This window comes from Salvia hispanica, chromosome 1, assembly GCF_029641045.1.
Source record: "Salvia hispanica isolate PSC_SH4W2 chromosome 1, Shi_PSC_v1, whole genome shotgun sequence".
NCBI classification, from domain to species: domain Eukaryota; kingdom Viridiplantae; phylum Streptophyta; class Magnoliopsida; order Lamiales; family Lamiaceae; genus Salvia; species Salvia hispanica.
This window is the reverse complement of record NC_142692.1, coordinates 33801664-33821296: the sequence shown is the minus strand read 5'-3', so window position 1 is coordinate 33821296 and position 19633 is coordinate 33801664. Positions and strand designations below refer to the sequence as shown.

The 19633-nt window shown below is 32.7% G+C and overlaps 2 protein-coding genes across 2 annotated transcripts; one reads left to right on the top strand and one right to left on the bottom strand.

Moving 5' to 3' along the window:
- Positions 1–8196: 8196 nt before the first annotated feature.
- Positions 8197–9723, top strand: LOC125219927 (cyclin-D3-3-like). Its single transcript, XM_048122020.2, has 4 exons — positions 8197–8693; positions 8782–8983; positions 9068–9198; positions 9284–9723. Exons 1-4 carry the CDS (start codon positions 8289–8291, stop codon positions 9503–9505), a joined length of 960 nt encoding a protein of 319 aa, XP_047977977.1. The 5' UTR covers positions 8197–8288; the 3' UTR covers positions 9506–9723.
- Positions 9724–15435: 5712 nt separating this feature from the next.
- LOC125218280 (putative carbohydrate esterase At4g34215) lies at positions 15436–16509 on the bottom strand. Its single transcript, XM_048119917.1, has 2 exons — positions 15854–16509; positions 15436–15764 (listed from the first exon to the last, which is right to left on the bottom strand). The coding sequence occupies exons 1-2, from the start codon at positions 16421–16423 to the stop codon at positions 15576–15578; spliced, it is 759 nt and encodes a 252-aa protein (XP_047975874.1). The 5' UTR covers positions 16424–16509; the 3' UTR covers positions 15436–15575.
- Between the last annotated feature and the right edge of the window lie 3124 nt (positions 16510–19633).

Sequence of the window (19633 nt, the reverse complement as noted above, 5' to 3'; positions counted from 1 at the left end):
CCCTCTCCAACAACAACATCAAACTCTCATAGCTTACAAATTTTCCAATTAAAATTCAAGATTTTGTCTTAGTAATTGATGGCAAGAGGTGCCACATTTTTCATGAATCTTCTATTTTTTCTTCTTCTGAGTTGTTATATTCTTGGTAACGAAGCGCGGATGATGAAACCTCATAGCTCTTTAGAAATAGAAATGGAGATAATGAAGGTTTTGGATGATTTGTACGTGGAGGCCGTGAAGACCGGTGGCGGGCCGAGCGATCGCGGTGAAGGGCATGCAACAACCAATAGAGCTCTAACTCTTGAGGGAATCAAGAAATCTGGTCCAAGCCCTGGTGCAGGAAATTAATTAAAGTATAATTGTACTCCCTATAAATTATTGTAATGTTGATTTGTTATTTTTTCGTTGGTAATATTGTAAATAAATAAATTATTCGTTTAAATATTTTATGTGGTCTTCTCTAAATACTCAAATTTTGGTGATGTATAGATAAGTTTGTCATATGCTAAAGTAAATCTATGATTATATAAAAAATGAAGGAGTTAGGATTAAATATGAAAAGTTGAATTGGTCGTGTTCAGAATGAATGGCTGCTCCGCTACTCAGAGCTCCGCTGATTCTACTGATAAATCGACCTCTATAGCTCAAGTTTTTCACTCTAACAGGTGTGCTCTCTCTCTGAATCTAGGTTAAATAGCTTCAATTTCTTGGTTATTTCTCGTGGATTATTGATTGGATTATGGATTGTGTACACTTTATGAACATGTAACCTACGTTTCCCGATATTATAGTGGCCTGGAACAGTTTATGAACTACTACCTTGCTCTTGACGATGTACGATGTAATCTTCCAATGTTCTGTTATCTAATCTCCTCGTACCATTTCACTTGTTACTACTTGTTCTTTTTCCCATAGGATCTTGCTGTCCTCCTTTCGCTACATGGGTGATCCTTGGTCTACCTCAAACAAATGCAAAAAGAACTATTTCTAGTTTCTATCATATAGTAGTAATCTTATAGCCATAGATGTTGGTCAAGGGAAACAACGGAATACATGCGAAATAAGTCAACTAGTAGTGTATCATTTTAGGTTTCCTCTTATAATTTCTGATTTGCAATGAAATTCTTTTGCTGGGAACATAATGTCATGGCTTTCACAGAATGAACATGCCATAGTTCCTGCTGACTTGTGCAGTCTTAGAGAAGCTACCTTTTGTCCAGGGAGAGCACTTATGTGAAAAGTCATGATTATCTGAACATATTGATGTAAAATAATTTAGTGAAAGGAGAGGGAACTGCAAATACTCATTTTCATTTGCTTGAGATTTTTTTGAAGTAATCGACTCATTCTTCCATGAATTAGTATAGATTGTTTATGCACAAAAAAGCAAACAAGTCATGATATGATAGTAATATACTTGTAAGATTTCTATTTCTTCATTATTTCAAATTGGATCTACACAACAACCTGGCGTAAGCCTATTTCCAGGTCACTTGTTATATATAATCCTGTGAAGACGGATGATAACAGGTGGCGTCCTGGTTATGATGACAAAAGCCCTTAACATTTCAATATCAAAAAGGCCCTTCTAGATTTTAACCAGAAGCTTTTGGATTCGGATAGTGTGTGTAGAATGTCATCAGTTCGGAATGGTGTGCTTGTGGAATTCCAAATCAGGCCTTTAGTCTGTTCATCAATGCATGACATTCAATGATTGAAGATACTATGTTTTGTTTTGCTTTGCATGATCTGTTATAGTAAATCATATTTTCTCTGAACTGCTGCATCCACCTTGTGTCCTCATCTGTCTTCAATCTCTTATGTTGTGCATGTGCATCCCTTCTCATATTTCTACAACTATGAATTTTTTGTTATACAACATGACACATTGCTATTCCACATTATTGATCTCCTAACATATGTGAGTTGGATGAAGGTTGATCGGCATCCCCATTTCACGAATCCAAGGTGCCTCTTTGCCATAACAAGTATGAACTGAGGGCGGATGTATTGACTTCTCCTACGATTTGAAAAGTGCCCCTCTAATTTAGAAAGATTTGAAAAGAGCACGTCCCTTTGCCTTTTGAGTATGGAGCAGTCACCATATACGTTGGTATAAACAGCAAGAAAATAATGAGAAAAAAGATGGGGGAAAGGGGTGATGGGTCAAAGCCTTTTGAAGGGAGTGATGGGTGTGATTGCGACTTAAGAATCTTGTACCACACGCTGGAAAAGTGGGACACTGCCTCGCATCACATCAGAATCACACAACAGAATTTCCCCAGATTTTCTATTCTGACCCACCACCACCTGCAAAGTCCTTGTTCCAACATATCCTCATTTTTTATTTTAATAATGCCTCAATATTTTATTTTAGAAAGAACATCAGTTAACTTTGAAAATATCATTTGAGGTCCATCAACTATGGAGTAATATCATTTGAAGTACTTTTTTATTATTTCCAAATTTTTTAGACGAAAATACCCTCAATATTTTTAAGGGTATATATTTTTAATAAACTTATGGTATACTCATATTTTTTATAAATATCTTTATTATATATCTTTGATGAATTTTCTAAATATAATTTGGCCTTCAATATTATCACTTAATTTTGTGACATGCAAGAAATAATCCTTATTCAATTTTTTTATTATTAAAGAAGTTCTATATTCAATTTTAAAATTCTTTAATATAAATAATTGAAGAAGCAATTTACCTTGCATGTCACAAAATTAAGTGATAATATTGAAGGACAAATTATATTTAGAAAAATCGTCAAAAAATATATTGTAAAGATATTTATAAAAAAAATATAAGTATATGATAAGTTTATTAAAAATATATACTCATTAAGGTATTGAGGGTATTTTCGTCCAGGAAATAGTAAAAGAGTACTTCAAATGATATTATCTCAAACGATATTTTCAAAGTTCACGGACCTAAAATGATACTTTGGCAAAGTTCGTGGACCAAAAAAGAAGTTCCCTCTTTATTTTAATAGGATAGGGGATATGATCATATGAGTAATATTTTCTGAACTTTTGATTGAAAAATTATGAGTTGAGATTTTCTTGAAATTATATGGGCACTCAAATAAGTAATGTAAAGTGAGATGGGCCATGCCCAATGTTAACCACTATTTGGAATGATATGGTGATCTTTTGAATATAGTGACATGCAATTAATAAACAGCCAAAATATCTTGTTGCATATATACATGCATTAGTTCTGTTTCTGTGCGTGGAAATCGTTCCTGCCTTTATATGTTTCCAAAAACAAATAAATACATGAGGAATAGTAGTTAGAATAAAAGTGGGCTTCTCTTAATCCGTTGATTTTTAATGTAGTGCTTTTAAATCTTTTGTTTTGAGTAATTTTTTGTACTACAAATAAATGGATGATTGCTTGAAGCAAGAGTCCTGAAGTTTGTGGAACTTGTGCAGACAAAGCTGAATGTTGCCGGAAAATCGTAGCATATCTTCTGCATTTCTGATACCCAACTGCTGAATTCTTTTTACTTTTCAAAATGCCAAGAATTAATTGATTTCACGGTTAAATCGATTTTTTATAGTATTTATTAATATCTGAAAATCCTAATTGCAATGCTCGATCACCAAACAATTTACTCCATGTTGTAAGGAGTGGAGTGTATTTTTATAAGAAATAATATTAATTAAAATTACGAATTTTGCTTCAATTATGGGTGCTCTCGTAGTATTTGAAAAAGGGATCTTAATTCACACAGTTTCAATTCTTTTGTAATTGTTTCATCTATATATAATATTTTTAGTGATGTTGAAAACGATATTAGTATTTCAATAAATTGATGTTATCTTTTCTTATAAAAATTGTTACATTATCCAGATATTTTTGTATTTCTATTACAATAGCATCAATGATCTGGTCAATTTGTAATAGGAGTACATAAGTAATTGTTTTTTAAAATCTCAATCTCAATATTGTTAATGGAAGACCCAATAGTATACTATGGGGGTGTTTGATTTGAAAGATATGTCGGGATCAAATTTGTAGTGTGTCTGGTTCATGAGATTCAACCCCATAATTCAATCTTATGACTAAAATAATCTCACAATTCAATCCTAGACTGTATGTTAGTATTATTTTATCTTGAAACCGAACACCACTACCTGTATATATATACACGTCACACGTATTAGGGGTATAAGACACTTGACAACAATGATTACAAATTGATTATTGTAATTAATAATGAGACACATCTTTACTCATAATTACTATAACAGACATTATCATTGCACACAAATTACTAATTTCAAGGCTCTTTGTAATTAACTTACTCGGATCCAATTAATGAATGGTGGATATACTTCATTTGTCCCAAATTAACAGTGAATGTTATTATGATTTAAAAAATTAATTAGGATGGATTATTGTGTGTATTAAATAGAAAAAGTGAATAATATGTTTATATTAATGTAAGAGAACTAAAAAATTAATGATGATAATATTTATATTTAAATCATTAAAAACAAAATAAATAGATAAAAAAAATTAATATCAACATGGATTAAACGAGAACAGTGCAATAGTTTTATCTATCCTATGCGAGATTGAATACAATTTGTTTTACATAATCTTTAAACTATAGAGTGAACTACAAAAATGGTCTCTGTACTATGGGTTTATCTCGCCCATAGTCCCTGGACTTTAAAAATATCGTCAGTAGTCCATGGACTAAGGGTTTATCTCGAAATTGGTCCTTTTGGCTTTTTTTGGTACGAAAATACCCTTTGATATTATTTTGGGGGGTTTGGGCAATTTGATCTTTTTACACTTTTAACATTTTAAATCTGATATTATTTCAGCTATGTACTAACTTTGATATTATTTCAAATTTATCACCCGCTTTTCCGTTTGTCATCATTCATTTTGTTTCTTTATTTCAATATTAGATTTAATTTTACAAAATTTTAAATTTTAATTTTTAAATATCAATAAATTTTTTTAATTATAAAAAATATTAAATAGCAAAAATTAATAGTTATAATCAATATTTGATAGTGTATAGTACTATGTAATCAATAAGGTATGACAACGCGTTAGTTTTAATCAATATTTAATAAGTAGCTTTAATTATAAATAGATTATATAACACAATTTATTCTGAAATAAATATGCATCTAATGTAAGACTAATATAATTTTCGTTTATTAATTTGAAAACAATCAAAATTTATTGGAAACTTTCAACAAAAATACTCCTATAAAAAATTTTTAGTAAGATCAAATTTTTAGTCAACTTCATAATATTTAATCACAAGCAATTATAACAACCGAATGGAGGCTAAATAGAATAACTCTTATTTTTCCATCATGATTAATATTATTTTTCGGTACTTCTTCAATTCAATTGAATATTATATTAAATAACAAAAATTAATAGTTTTAATCAATATTTATAGTGTCCATGAATTAATAGTTTTCATTAAAAAATTTATTGATATTTAAATCTAAATATTAAATTTAATTTTATAAAATTAAATTTAATATTGAAATAAAAAAAAACAAATTCAGGGAAGGATAACAAAATGGAAGAAGAATGATAATTTTGAAATAATATCAAAGTTAGTACATAACTAAGATAATATCAGATTTAAAATGTAAAAGTGTAAAAAGACCAAATTGCCCAAACCCCCCAAAATAATATCAAAGGGTATTTTCGTACCAAAAAAGCCAAAAGGACCAATTTCGAGATAAATCCTTAGTCCAGGGACTACTGGCGATATTTTTAAAGTCCAGGGACTATGGGCAAGATAAACCCATAGTTCAGAGACCATTTCGAGATAAATCCTTAGTCCAGGGACTACTGGCAATATTTTTAAAGTCCAGGGACTATGGGCGAGATAAACCCATAGTTCAGAGACCATTTTTTCCAGTTCACTCTAAACTTTAAGACATGAATTAGGTATGGTAAATTTAAATTGAAAATTGTACGTTCGTGTAATAAAACGGTAAACCCAATAAATACACAAAAACAGAGAGTACATTTAGAGTAAAAACATTAAATAATTGAGTGGAAATAGTGAGTGGGAAAATGAAACCACATTCGTCTGTCATTCCAACGCATCATTCACTTCTCTTTTATGAGCCTGAAACTGGAATCAGTAGTCCTTTTATTTGTCTCTATCTTCTCACTTCAAATAGAGTGAGAGAGATAGCAACTTATCAAACCAAAAGAAACCATGGCACTCTCCCATTCGCCAGAATCAATTAATAAATCTTGTGTACATTACATATTTGTATTGGGCAACCCAATTATTTATTGCTACCTTACATATGTCTGTCTTTTTCTTTTTAAATTATGTCTTCCAAAATTATTCTCTTATTCATTGCTACAACTATAACTACAACTACACTTGTGTATTCATTTTCGGTATAATCGAGGCTTTTTCTTTCTTCCCTACAAAATCTCTATCCTACTACTATTATCAAAAGGGAGTAGTATGTGTATGTGACTTGTATTTTATTTTATTCTTTGAAAGAAAATTAGAATATTTGATTCCCCTTAAATAACAAATATGTTGACAATTTTAGCATAAAATGCACGTTTTAATATTTTTGTTAAATTTTTTCTCTTTTGTTAATTTACAATATTAGCTCGATAATTTAAGTTTTTATTGTTGATATATGGAAGTCGTTAGAATAAGTGATGGCCTCGATTATTTCTGATATTCAGGACTATTCATCGGCGTAACAGTTTATTGAATTGACTTGTCACAAAATTTATAGTATTAATTTGGCTCGTCTACACTTAGTGTGATGATAATACACAATTATTTTTTATATATATAAATTTAATTCACGATTATAGCAAAAAAAAAACAGTTGTCAATAGTACACTACACACAGTTTTAATAGTGGTGTGGAGCTTTAATTGATCACCTTTATAAAAAACTTAAGTAGCGCAAATACAATTCAAATAATGATCATTGTGATGGTAATATAGCATGTCATTATTTTAGATATTATACACAACAGTAGAACAAGCATACCCACAAATATAAATCACATGACATATTATAATTTTACAGAGGTTTGGTGTTTCCAATTAATAGCGTAGGTACTTCATCCAGTTGTTTCCAACTTGAAGGGTTGAAAGCACATACAAAATCAATTGAGAATAGTCATTTTCGATAGGCAAACTGCTATATACATGAAACCATTGTCACACATAACTATTTTATACTCCTATATATTCAATTTAGAAAAATATTGGTGGACTAAATATTCTATAGATTCACCCCTTTTTACATGTTTTCTATTTCGAGTTGTATGTTTTATTCATATTTTTCTCGTTTTATTTTATAATAAGATCATGAGAATTGTTGTGTGGGAGTCCACACCGCCGCAGGCATTGATTAAGTGTTAACTAATTACTGATGAGTTAAAATCAATTGGAAAATGTCCGATTTGTATGTTATTACATTCGTATTACACTTATTTAGTTAGAGAAGAGAACTTTGCCGAAGGAATAAAATATTCCAAAATAAGGGATTTGAATTCTAAATGCGGGAAAGATAATCAATAATCATACATTTGCTAAGAGCATCTCCAATGGCGGACTTTCCGCCGCCCTTCGAAGAGGCTTTCGGGAAGTCCGTCGGGGAAGGGCGCCATTGTGGCACGGAGAGGAGGACACGGACGTCCCGTGAGGACACAGGAAGGGCGAGCGGAAGTCCGCCATTGTGGCGACGCGCGGAAGTTCGGTATTTTAATTAATTAATTTATTTTTTTTTTAAAAAAAACTATAAGTTGAATATTTGTGAATTTGTGAATTTTTTTAATTGTGGGAAGTCCGCGCGGGAAGGGCGATGGGAATGGCGGATTATTCAGTGGGAAGTCTTTATGACATGGCAGGAAGGTGGAAAGTACTTATGACATTGACATGGGGTGTATTTGGGAAGGACATCGGGAAAGTCCGCCCATTAAAGATGCTAACGTGTATGATTTCCTTCGCCTCTATAGTTACTCTATTTTTTTCAAAGTAGGTTTTTCACATTATTATTTACTCCATACTCCTCAAATATAGTAGTACCAAAATACGAAAATTGGAGAGTCAAACAAAGTGTTTACATAGCCAGCTTGACCCATAACCCGGTTCACACACACATCATTAACCACGAAAACAAGCCGCCCCCATCCATAAAAATCCAATCTTTCCCACATTTCACAGATGTCTCGCACCACTCTCCCTATCTCTATTTGACTAGAATGTCTCCTCCCCTTCTCCTCCCCTAACCCACCATGCCTCCGTTCCTCCACCTCGACCCTCTCTTCTGCGACGAAGACCACTTCGACTCCACCCAAAATCAGGAATCCTCCTATTCCTTAAACTCCCATTCTTTCCTCAATCTCGACCTCGGCCACGATGAGGAGCTCACCTCACTACTGCACAAAGAGCAGCAAACCGCACCGCACCAACAAGATCCAACGCCTAACCCCACAAGGGAACAAGTAGTTCAATGGATGCTTCGAGTGGTTGCCTACTATTCCTTCTCCCCTCTCACTGCGCTTCTTGCAGTCGCCTACCTCGATAGATTCCTCCACAGATGCGACAAGCCGTGGATGTTTCAGCTCGCTGCTGTCGCTTCTCTCTCCCTCGCTGCTAAAGTTGACGAAACCGATGTCCCTCTTCTTCTCGATTTTCAAGTATGTCCATAAAAATCCAATCTTTATTAAAAATAAAAATTGGATCTTTTCTTGATTTTGACGAGATGGGCGTGGCTGATTTGTGCAGGTGGAGGAGCCCATTTATGTGTTTCAGCCCAAAAACATCCAGAAAATGGAGATTCTTATCCTGTCTACGCTTGAGTGGAAGATGAATCTCGTCACCCCATTTTCGTTTCTTGATTACCTTGCAAGAAGGCTGGGGTTGAATGATCATCTTTGTGGGGATTTTCTCGCTAGATGCGAGCGATTGATTCTCTCTGTTGTAACTGGTAATCAAAATTTAAAAATCCCATCTTTTTCCCTTTTATTAAAAAATAAATAAAAATCTTGATAGTTTATTCCATTGAATTCAGACAGCGGATTCATGGGGTATCTACCTTCTACAATGGCGACTGCTGCAATGGTGCATGTGATAGCCAGCATTGAACCCTCCATCGATTTGGAACAACAAGATCGACTATTGGGAATTCTTGGAATCAACAAGGTATACTGATTTCTACTTATAAAATATAAAAAAAGGCCCATTTTAATTTTTTTTTACTAAAATTCTTGCAAATGTATGAAATTAGGACAAGGTGAGAGACTGCTGTAGGCTAATTCAAGAAGTGGCAACAAATGCCGGAAACAAGAGAAAGTTGGGATCTTTGCCATGTAGCCCAAAAGGGGTGTTTGATCTCTCATTCATCTCTGATTCCTCTAACGATTCTTGGGCAGTAGCTTCAAATTCTTCCTCAGTTTCGTCCTCGCCGCAGTTCAAGAAAATCAAGACACATCAATTTTCAGAATTCTAATTAATATAATAAATATATTATATATATGTTGAATAACATTTGTATTCAGTTAAATGCCAACCATCCTTGCAAGAAAATCATTTTGTGGGCCATCTGAGAAATGGGGGTAAAGATGGTTGGCATTTTATGCGGATGAAGGTAATAGAAATGCAGAGAAATTAATTTATGTTGATTTTGTGAATATACTTTATTATTTATATATGGGTGTAGTTAAGAAACCTTTTTGTCTATAGCAGAAATTTTTTGTCTTTGCATTAAGATTTCAGAGAAAGAGATGTGTGAGAGAAAAATCAATTGAGGGGAGAAACCATCTGTCGGCCACTGGGCTTAATTCTGATTTGGAATATGAGATTAAATGAAATATTCTATATACACGGGGGGAAAGGTAAATGAAAACGGTATATTAATTTACCTCTTCATTTGCCTCTCTTTTTGGAGATGCTCTTAGGGTGTCTCCGTTGGCGCCCCTCCCACTAACTCAATCCATGCCACGTTAGCATTAGCCCTTTCCATTCCACTGTCACATCACTAGCCCTTTCCACTGCACTAGGACTTTCCATTAGGACTTCCCGCAATAAAATTAATAAATTCACAATTAAAATTAAAATTTACAGAATTAAAATTTACGGAATTAAAATTTTGACACGAGCAGTATTTATAAAGTTTTTTTTTAAAAAAAATAAAAAATCGGTGGGACGTCCTACCCACGCCACAGTGGCGCCCGTCAGGTAGGACGTCGACGGGAGGGGCGAGGCCATCGCAGGGGTACACGGGACGGGCGTGGGCGCCCTTCCCGCCCACTATGGCGCCCATCAGGTCGCCCGTCCCCGACGGGCGAGTGGGAGGGGCGCCGGTGGAGATACCCTTAGAGGGTAATATTATGTTTATACCATCTCCAAAGGGAAAAAAGTAAATGAAAAGGGTATATCATGTTTATACCTTCTCAAAAAGTGCAATATACGTTTTTAAAAATCAATCAACTTCAAGGATAAAAGGTATATAGAAAGGTATATCATTTAAAAAAATAAAATAATAGTACAAAAGCATTAAAAAAAACATAAAGTGTAATATCTTCTCAAATACATTCTCCATTGGAGAATGATTTTTTATGAAAATAAGGTAAATATGGTGGTTATATGATTTTACCTCTCCATTAAGGTATAATGGGAAAAGGTATAATACCTTCTCAAATACCTCTCCATTTTGAAGATACCTCTTCAAAATGGGAAAAAGGTATAATACCTTCTCAAATACCTCTCCCCTTGAAGAATGATTTTTCATGAAGAAAAGATAAATATGATAGTTATATTAATTTAACTCTCCATTTACCTTTTTCCTTTGGAGATGCTCTAATAGAGCCCGTTTTTAATTAGATTTATAAACATTAATTACAAATACATGGTTAGAATTAAGTTATTGTTAATTCTCTTTTGGTTTCAATTTTGCAAGTAAATTTTACTCTTTTTTTAGGATGAAGTACTTTTGATGATTTCAAATACGTACACTGCTTTTTATGTGTACATGTATTTCGTTTCTTCTTCAACCAAATATCCTAATGAATAAAGATAGATCAAGAAATACGTAATTGGCCTTTTTCCTTTATGTACTTAATTATTAAAATAAGATTAAATTAGAAGTTTTCTTGCAACTTTCACTGCATGCGAACTACTGCAAATTGAAATATGCTGATTTTAGCTCTTAGTTTCAGAGAAAAAGTAAATTGAATGTTGCAAAAGCATATAGTTATCCTTTCCTAGGGGAGCTAAAAGCAACGGCAGGGGAGCTTTGATTTTCTTGGTGGGGTTGTAAAATGAGTTCGACACATATATAAATTTGGTTTAGATTTCTCGATTAAATTCTCGGGCCAAAAGTTGGATCTTGTAAATTAGTATGAGTGACATTTCTTGACAACAAAGAATTCATAAAAACAAAATTCATAGGGTCAGACACAGTGAATAAGGTCGTTGCTGACAACTGAAGACGATGATGTTGCAAATTGATTTAGCAACACCTCTAAAGACCGAATTTAATTATAATTTTCCGATTTCATGGAACGTCGATGGGATCAATTTGAACCATGACCCTTACCCTTGCAATTTTGCAATTACACATATTGATTTATTTGCATAGAATTATAACCAATTCATAGCATCTTTTTGGTGTATATATATGTGCCGTCATATTCTACATTATATTAGGAAAAGAAGAATTGAATACATTATTAATTTACAATAAGTATGTGTGAAACATTACTTGTCCCTACTGAACTTTCCTTCATAGATAATAGATATTATTTATAACCGAAGACATTTTTGCATGTTGGGTTGTGTTGTTATTCAAATTCTAACTAACATTATTTCCAACTACCAAAAAACATTTCTTTCTATATTTTAGCGTGAAAACTTTAATCTATTCATTAAATAAATTTTTATGGACATAGATTTACAGGAAAAAAACTAGGATGCTAATCATGAATCTCTATATACTTTCACTTATATGTATGCATTCATTTTGTAATTTGTATACATAAAACACTTATGAATTATTCGATTGTTTTACAGATTAATCTCATTAAATCATCTGAGCTTCATTGCTACATAGTAATACACATCATCATATTATTCACAGATAACTTGGGAGAAATTAGATAAATAATTTTTAAGTTTTTTACATATCATAGCTTTGATTATCGAGCCAACTAAATAATGCACCTTTGAACTTAAAAGTAGCGTGAATGGCGGTGAGAGCATTTATACACCAACACTACACACACAAAATTTATATGAATATAAATAATATACTTACTCATTAAAGTGAGTTAATTTCCGCTCAATTTGACTGTTTTTGGAGTTGATAGATCTCTATGGAGTGTGGGTTGTATGAAATGAATTATTAAGCAACGTGACACTTTTTTGGATTATTGCATAATTTTCCTCTATAATGTTCCAACTTTAAGCTGGCGTGTGGAAATCATTCATCACCGATTTTTAATTTCCTTTAAATGATAGTGTGTTGTGTGCTGAAATTGTCGACTATGATATTTCATTATAGGTATAAGGTATTAATATGTGTAGAGCATATATAAGGATGATAGATACCTTGAAATAAAGACTCAAGTCACTAATAACGAGTAATTTTAAATATTGAAAAACTGAGTACAACACACAAGAAATAATACTCTTAACACTCTTCACACGAAGTTGTGACTAGTCAAATAACCAAAAAAAAAAAACAATTAGGATTACAAACAACAACACTAAAACATAATAAAAAAAAAATATAAAGTTAATAAATGATAAGAATCATATGGGAAAACAGTTAATTGGGTGGATTAAGATTCGATTAAGATTAAAATTGGAATTAAGATTCACCCAAAAAGACACAATAGAAGAGAAAAGAAAAAAGGTGGAAGTGAGAGAATGGGAGACAGTATCTTTTGATTTTGGGTTTAGATGTTTGTTTTGGCTCTTTTGGTCGTCAGGGGCTCAGAGAAAAGACTTTATTATATTTACTCAAACCAAATAATATAAGTAGAAAAAGATACACATTCATTATTTTATTTTGATATTGTGGAGTTGGTTCCAGTTAATATTTTTTCTATTTTTAGACATATTTTCTGCCATGTCGAACCAGCCTTTCTTTTGAGTTTTGACCTTGTCAAGGCTAATGCGCTCTGCCTCTTTTTTCTTTTCCTCCTTTTCAATTTAATTTTTATTTCCTATTTATTTTTATATGAAAGTTTTTTGTCTTCTTCTGATTTTAAAAACCATATATATGTGATTTTACACACATTGAATTGAAACTTGACTTACCAGAATGACTCAGTATTTGGGAATTACAATGGTAAAATTCCATTAATAATAATTAGTACAAGCTTTTACTGAATTGATGCAAATAAAGACTAATTGTTAGAAATTGGGAAGGTTAGGAGAGGCTTAAACTAAAATTTCAATAAGCATTTCTAAACAAATGGATCGAATTCGAGTGCCATCGTAATTTATTTTTAAACTCATCTTGAATCATGCAGTTAGTGGATAATAATTTGATAGTACATTTTACATGTGTATACGATTATCAAAATATACTCCATACAGGAAGAATCTTGCATTATTTTTACCTTTTCCTTTTTGGGCATAAACAAAGCTGACTATAGTACTAAAACTCTGCTTGGTCATCATCATATGTCTCTGCAACAAAATTGAATTCAATAAATGAGTGGCAAGTAATTGTTGAATGATTATTGCTAAAATTTGATGAAGGAACATGCACCCCAATTTTCACATATCTCCATAATTTAGGCATAAAAACCTGACATAATAACACTGTGTACTTGAACAAATTATTGGTGTAGTATAGTGGATTACTAATGATAGACTGAATTCGATCAATTACTCCTTACGATTGAGTAATACTAGATGGATAAAAAGTGACCCGACTCGTTTGGACGGGCCGGGCCACACATATATAATTCCAAAAAGTTCCGGCCCATCTAAATCTCACTCGAGGGACCAATTCGGTTCGAATAAATCTAAATTGACCTAATTTTATCCGTAAACATATCTCAGTATACTCGGCTTGGTTCCACCCAAATCTTTTGACAACTCTAGATTAAGGTCGAATAATATTAGAGGGATAAAAAGTAATCTGGCTGAATTTTGGAGGAGCCGGTCCATGGATACTTAGGTCAAAAGACCAGCCCTTCCAAATTCAAGCCTACAGGGCAATTGGATTAAAATATATTCCAAACTGACCCAATTTTGTCCATTTGACTCGATATGCTCGGCTTGGTTTGGCCTAAAACTTTCGAGTTATGCTCAACTTTAATGAGAATTGTAAAGTACAATGCAGTAAAAACATTAGTAACAAAATAAATATTTATAAGTTGGTGTTAGTGGACCACATATTGAAATCTTTTCAGTTATTTTCCACCTAATGTTCTTGTCTTGGATGATTTAGTCTCACAAAAATATGCCATCATTGTACACTTGGCTTTTCCTATTCAGGTGATAATGATAGGATCAAGGACATATCTGATATGATTGACATAGTTAACACAAAAATAAAGAAAGTCAGTTAATTTATTTTTCCCCATAAACATTTTTATATACTCCACTAGTTACAACTTAAAAATCCACATATTGTAGTAAGTATCATTTACTATGCCATATTTTATTACCCATATGAATTTTTTTTTTCAAAATTAATTAATTTTAAATTTATTTAATCATCTTATTTTCAAATATTAAATTTTGTGAATATTAATTATCAATTTAATTAATCGCATAACCCCTATTTTTTCTTCTAGAAATTCTAACAAGTACTAAAAGAAAAGTACATGACCAAAGGCGCACGCTTCAGTGAAGCGAAATATACGATAGATTCGTTCCTAATTATGATTAACACACTCTTATTAATAATTAAGGTAATAATTGATAAATTATAATGCAAATTGATGAAATAAAATTTATCATTTCTAAATTTCCTTCTTGGCCCAAAAGTACATTTTTTATAATGTTATAATGGGCTATAATTTGGGCTGTATCCAATTAATACACACCAACTTTGCTTTTATCAGAAATGGAGGCCTTTACATAGTCATCCTTAAAATAATCAATTTTGCCAAAATTAGGAAAATCATATAACAGATCAACATGGTTGGTGATGCTAAAAAAACGACGTCTTTTAATGATTAATGATGCTCAAAACAACATCGTTCAATAGATGTTTGTTCACAAATGGAACTATTGATCTACTAAGTTTAAGATCTGCATATTTAAATGCTGTTTATTTTGATGGGTTAAATAAGAGTTAGAGTTATCATGTATTGTTCAATTTTGATGGATAAAGCCCGATACTTAATCTCTAGACATTATTATATAGGATTATTCATGTTAGCTAGCCTCCTTTATGAGAAAATAAGACTCATATAATTGATGAACATCAAAATGTTTTCTTGATATTTTAGAACGAATCACAACGTATACATAATATGTATAACGTTCGATTACATGTACAAATATTTCAAACAATTCAAGCTCGGACGAGGAGGGTCGAGATGTGCACATTGCGACTAGAACTGGAGGTAGGCGTTGGCCAACATTTGTCCAACCTTGATCTCCGACTCAGTCGTGAGATGCAAGTTGTCCACCTGCAGCTCGAGCCCCTTCGAATCCACTTGCTTCAAGTTTGGCACATTGATTGTTTTCTGGATCTCTCTCATTTCTTTTACGAAATCACCATCACCAGATGTCACTATCACCTGCAACGACATAAAATAAAGTATAATCAAATTATTCATGTCGGTCAAATGTGTCTTGTATAAAATCATACTACTATTTTATAAAATACCTGGACCACTGGCAACGTGGGGGCCTGCAAGTCAGCACGCACATCGGCAATAAATTTTTCAAATTTAACTTTGTACGTCTCGGTATCCTGTAACACTGATGTGTCGGACTCGCCTTGGTACCATAGAAGAGCCCGGAGAGCCCCTCCATCCTTTAGGGCGGCCTTAGTACGATCGATCATATCATTGTACAACTTCATCCCCTTTTTCCACTCATCTATTGTGGTCCCTCCAACGGCGCATGGGACCAGGCCAATCACCCCGATGTTGGGGTCCTTTTCCAGCACTGCGTTGGCAAAGGACATCCCTGGGCCTATCCCGGAGACCCTGTGGTCAATGTCCTTGTGGAGAGGATCATGCGCCTCCTCCCACACAAGCTTGCCACTGAGCCTTTGAATTTGTGGGCTAGGCTTGCACTCGGGAGGGACCTCGTTGCCCCACTTGCCATTTATAATCCCGGCTCGTCCGGCCATGTTGCTTTGTCCGGCAAGTATGAATATGCTTTGGGGTTTGTTTTGGCTGCTTACTAATGTTGAGCAGCACAAAATCGTTAACCAAACAAGACGATTCATATTTTTGCCGGACAAAATGCAACAAAATTGTTTGAGAAAGAGGCCAAAGTTTGAAGTTCAATTCTTTGACCTCTTTTATGGAATGATTGAATGGTTTGGAATGAGAACTATTGGCATTCTTTCCACATATATTAAATAGTATGCCCAATTATTTCGTGTTTCAATCTCGTGTTTTAGTGGTTTCAACACGTGACACGTGTATTTTGATAATATTGTGTTACTGGTAGTCCGAGAAATATTGCAAGATACAAAAGTGATCAAACCTGAGTCAAATATTAATTCGTTATTTTAGGTGATTTTGTCTTCATTAACTATATGTAGATTTGATTAGTTGATATATTAGTTTAATTTTGGGGTTTATCTTGGATTTAAGGGTCCAATCTATAGTGTAATGTGGGCCTGCCTTGCTAGTCGTTGCTAGACCAGATTTTTGGTATTTGAAAACAAACCTAAATCTTTTATTATTAATTGGATTATTTAATTCAAAATTGAGTACCAAACAATTTAGATATGATAACTTTATCATATTTTCGGCAAGTACCCTTAAATTGTTTTAATAAATACCGACTAGGACGAAAGAAGTTCTTGCAAAATTAAAGCAAGAGCTACCTCCAGGCTCCATGGCTCCATCCCACATAGGAGTCCACAATCCACATTTGATTTAGCATTAATTGTAAAGAGAAATTGATTGAAAAAATTAGTTTTTTAAGGGCTCAATTAATAGTTTTTCAATTGGCGGCCCAATCTATAGTGTAATGTGGACCTGCGTTGCTAGTCCAGATTTTTGGTATTTGAAAACAAACCCAAATCTTTTTTATTATTAATTGGATTATTTAATCCAAAATTGAGTACCAAATAATTTAGATATGAGAACTTTATCATATTTTCGGCTAGTACCCTTAAATTGTTTTAATAAACAAGTACTAACTCCGGGTTGGCAGAGCGTCGACAAAAATAGTGTATGGATTCAGGAGGCCCATTTCATGTTATGGTCTAATAGGGAGTATAAAATATTTGGAGGCCCAATGCATCAATTCTATTCATTTCTCTCTTAAATTATAACTTATGCTTTTGATTATTACTCAGTACATTTGGAATTTATTAAATAATCTACCATTGTAATTTCAGACGAAACCAATGACTAAGGTATCTAATGGCTTAAGACAATTCATTTTTTTTTAAACAAATAAAAATCATAACTTAACTTATCTTTACTTCAGTAACACTCATCAATAATCCAAAACAAATATTTTACAAAACAAAAAATCGAATTCATGCCTACATTACATTGACTTCAAATAATGTAGCTATTAAACTAATTTAGAGACAAGTTTATATTCATCATATAATAGACCACATATATTAATTCGTATTCCTAAACACTAAACAATAAGTCAAACTACAAAAATCAACCTATAATAAATTAATTAATTTGGGTGTGAAAGTACAAATCAAAATATGTTAAATGTAAAATTGAAACCAGGTACTTATGAGAGAGAATACGTGGATAAAGTATGGTAAATAAAGAGAAAAAAGTGGATAAAAGTATGAGAGAGAATCCTCCAATTTTTAGAAATGTGGCTATTTTTTTTTTAGAAATTCCACAAAATATGACTATTTCTTGTGGATAGACAAAATATTTTATAATAATTAAAAAAATCTCGTATATAATTTTGTCATATGAAACGCGTGACAAATATAAAAAGAAAAAATCAGGTATGATATGAGGATCACAACGTATAAGAGTGGCGTAGGGTCCATCAAGATTTAACAATTTTCAAAGTCTCATTAAAAAATTAATGAAGTGGCTAAACAAACGGCCGAAAGCGGAGAATAATCCGGCGTTGGGGTCTAAATTCTAATCACTTGCTAATCCAATCCTTTCGCTACCACACAAACATGATTAATAAATACGCTAACCAAACTTATAAATTTAACTAATTATTTGTGTGGATTACAGCTAGCGCCGGTAGCAAGTTACAGCATCAATCAAGATTCTAAGGCTTACGTTTGTTTCTCTGTGCCAAAAAACATTAGTCCCACACGTTTCCACCCATCCAACTGTTTTTCTGCGTCCGTCGTCAGGTAGTCGTTCAACTCAAGTCCACAATTTTAGGTAATGATTCGACATGCTGTGGGTGTTCAGTTGCTCAAGATTGACTTTGTCCGAGATTTTTTTATTTTGCTATTAAATTGACCCCCTTAATTTGGTCAGATTTTGTTCTGTCTAAGAATTTTTTTAAAATTTGAGTGTGTTTATAATTATGCAAGGATGAATAAATCAAATGTGTAGTACATTATTGATAGTTTTTCAGTGTATCTTCACAATAAATAAAATATTGAAAATTTAAGATTATGAGTTGACCAAATAAATTGAATGAGTAATGTGATATTAAGCAGCTGCAAGTGGTTGACCGTCCGATCTCATTTACATAGCTGCTTCCAAATATCAAAATCCGACTTTTTTCATCAATTTTCGTGGAAAATTCCAATTTCACATGCTTAAAGTTAAAGTCTAATTTCGCCATTATAACTGTCATGAAGAAAATTAAGTGCCATTAACTAAATTTAACGTTTTTGTATCTTGTCATTTCATTGGTTTCTTTTAGTAACAAATACTACTATTTTTAAATGGTTTTATTTTTGGTTCGATTTCTTGTCCATACAATACTCTATACCAAGATTATATGCATTTGTTATCGACCTTAAGTATAAAATACAGGTAGTGTTTTTTAAATGATTTTATTTTCGGTTCGATTTCTTATCTACAATCTTACTTTTCTTTCCCTCAAATTATTGAAGCTGCCTAAACAGTCAGTCGAATCGACAACAATTTGTAGTCAAATTCCGCCACCATGAATTTGTCATTAAGTGTTTTTCTTGGCTTGTTTTTATTGTAAAACTTTTTCCAAAAATGTGTGTAAATTTTGGATGAAGAAATTTCTCTTCGGCTGCCTGCTAGCTACTTTAGGTAGTAGAAATTATTAATTCCAATAGTTTATTGCATGTGAGGAAAATAATAGGTGCATGTGGATAGATACATAAACTTGGAAATGTAATTAACCCTTAATTAAGAGCTACACCTAATTTTATTACAAACATTGACAATCATAATAGCATATGGAAGATTAAAGTGACAACTTAAATATTAGTGGCATTTGGTTAATAAAACTCCCTTCACGGTCGACATAGGACATTAGAGTTAGTAAA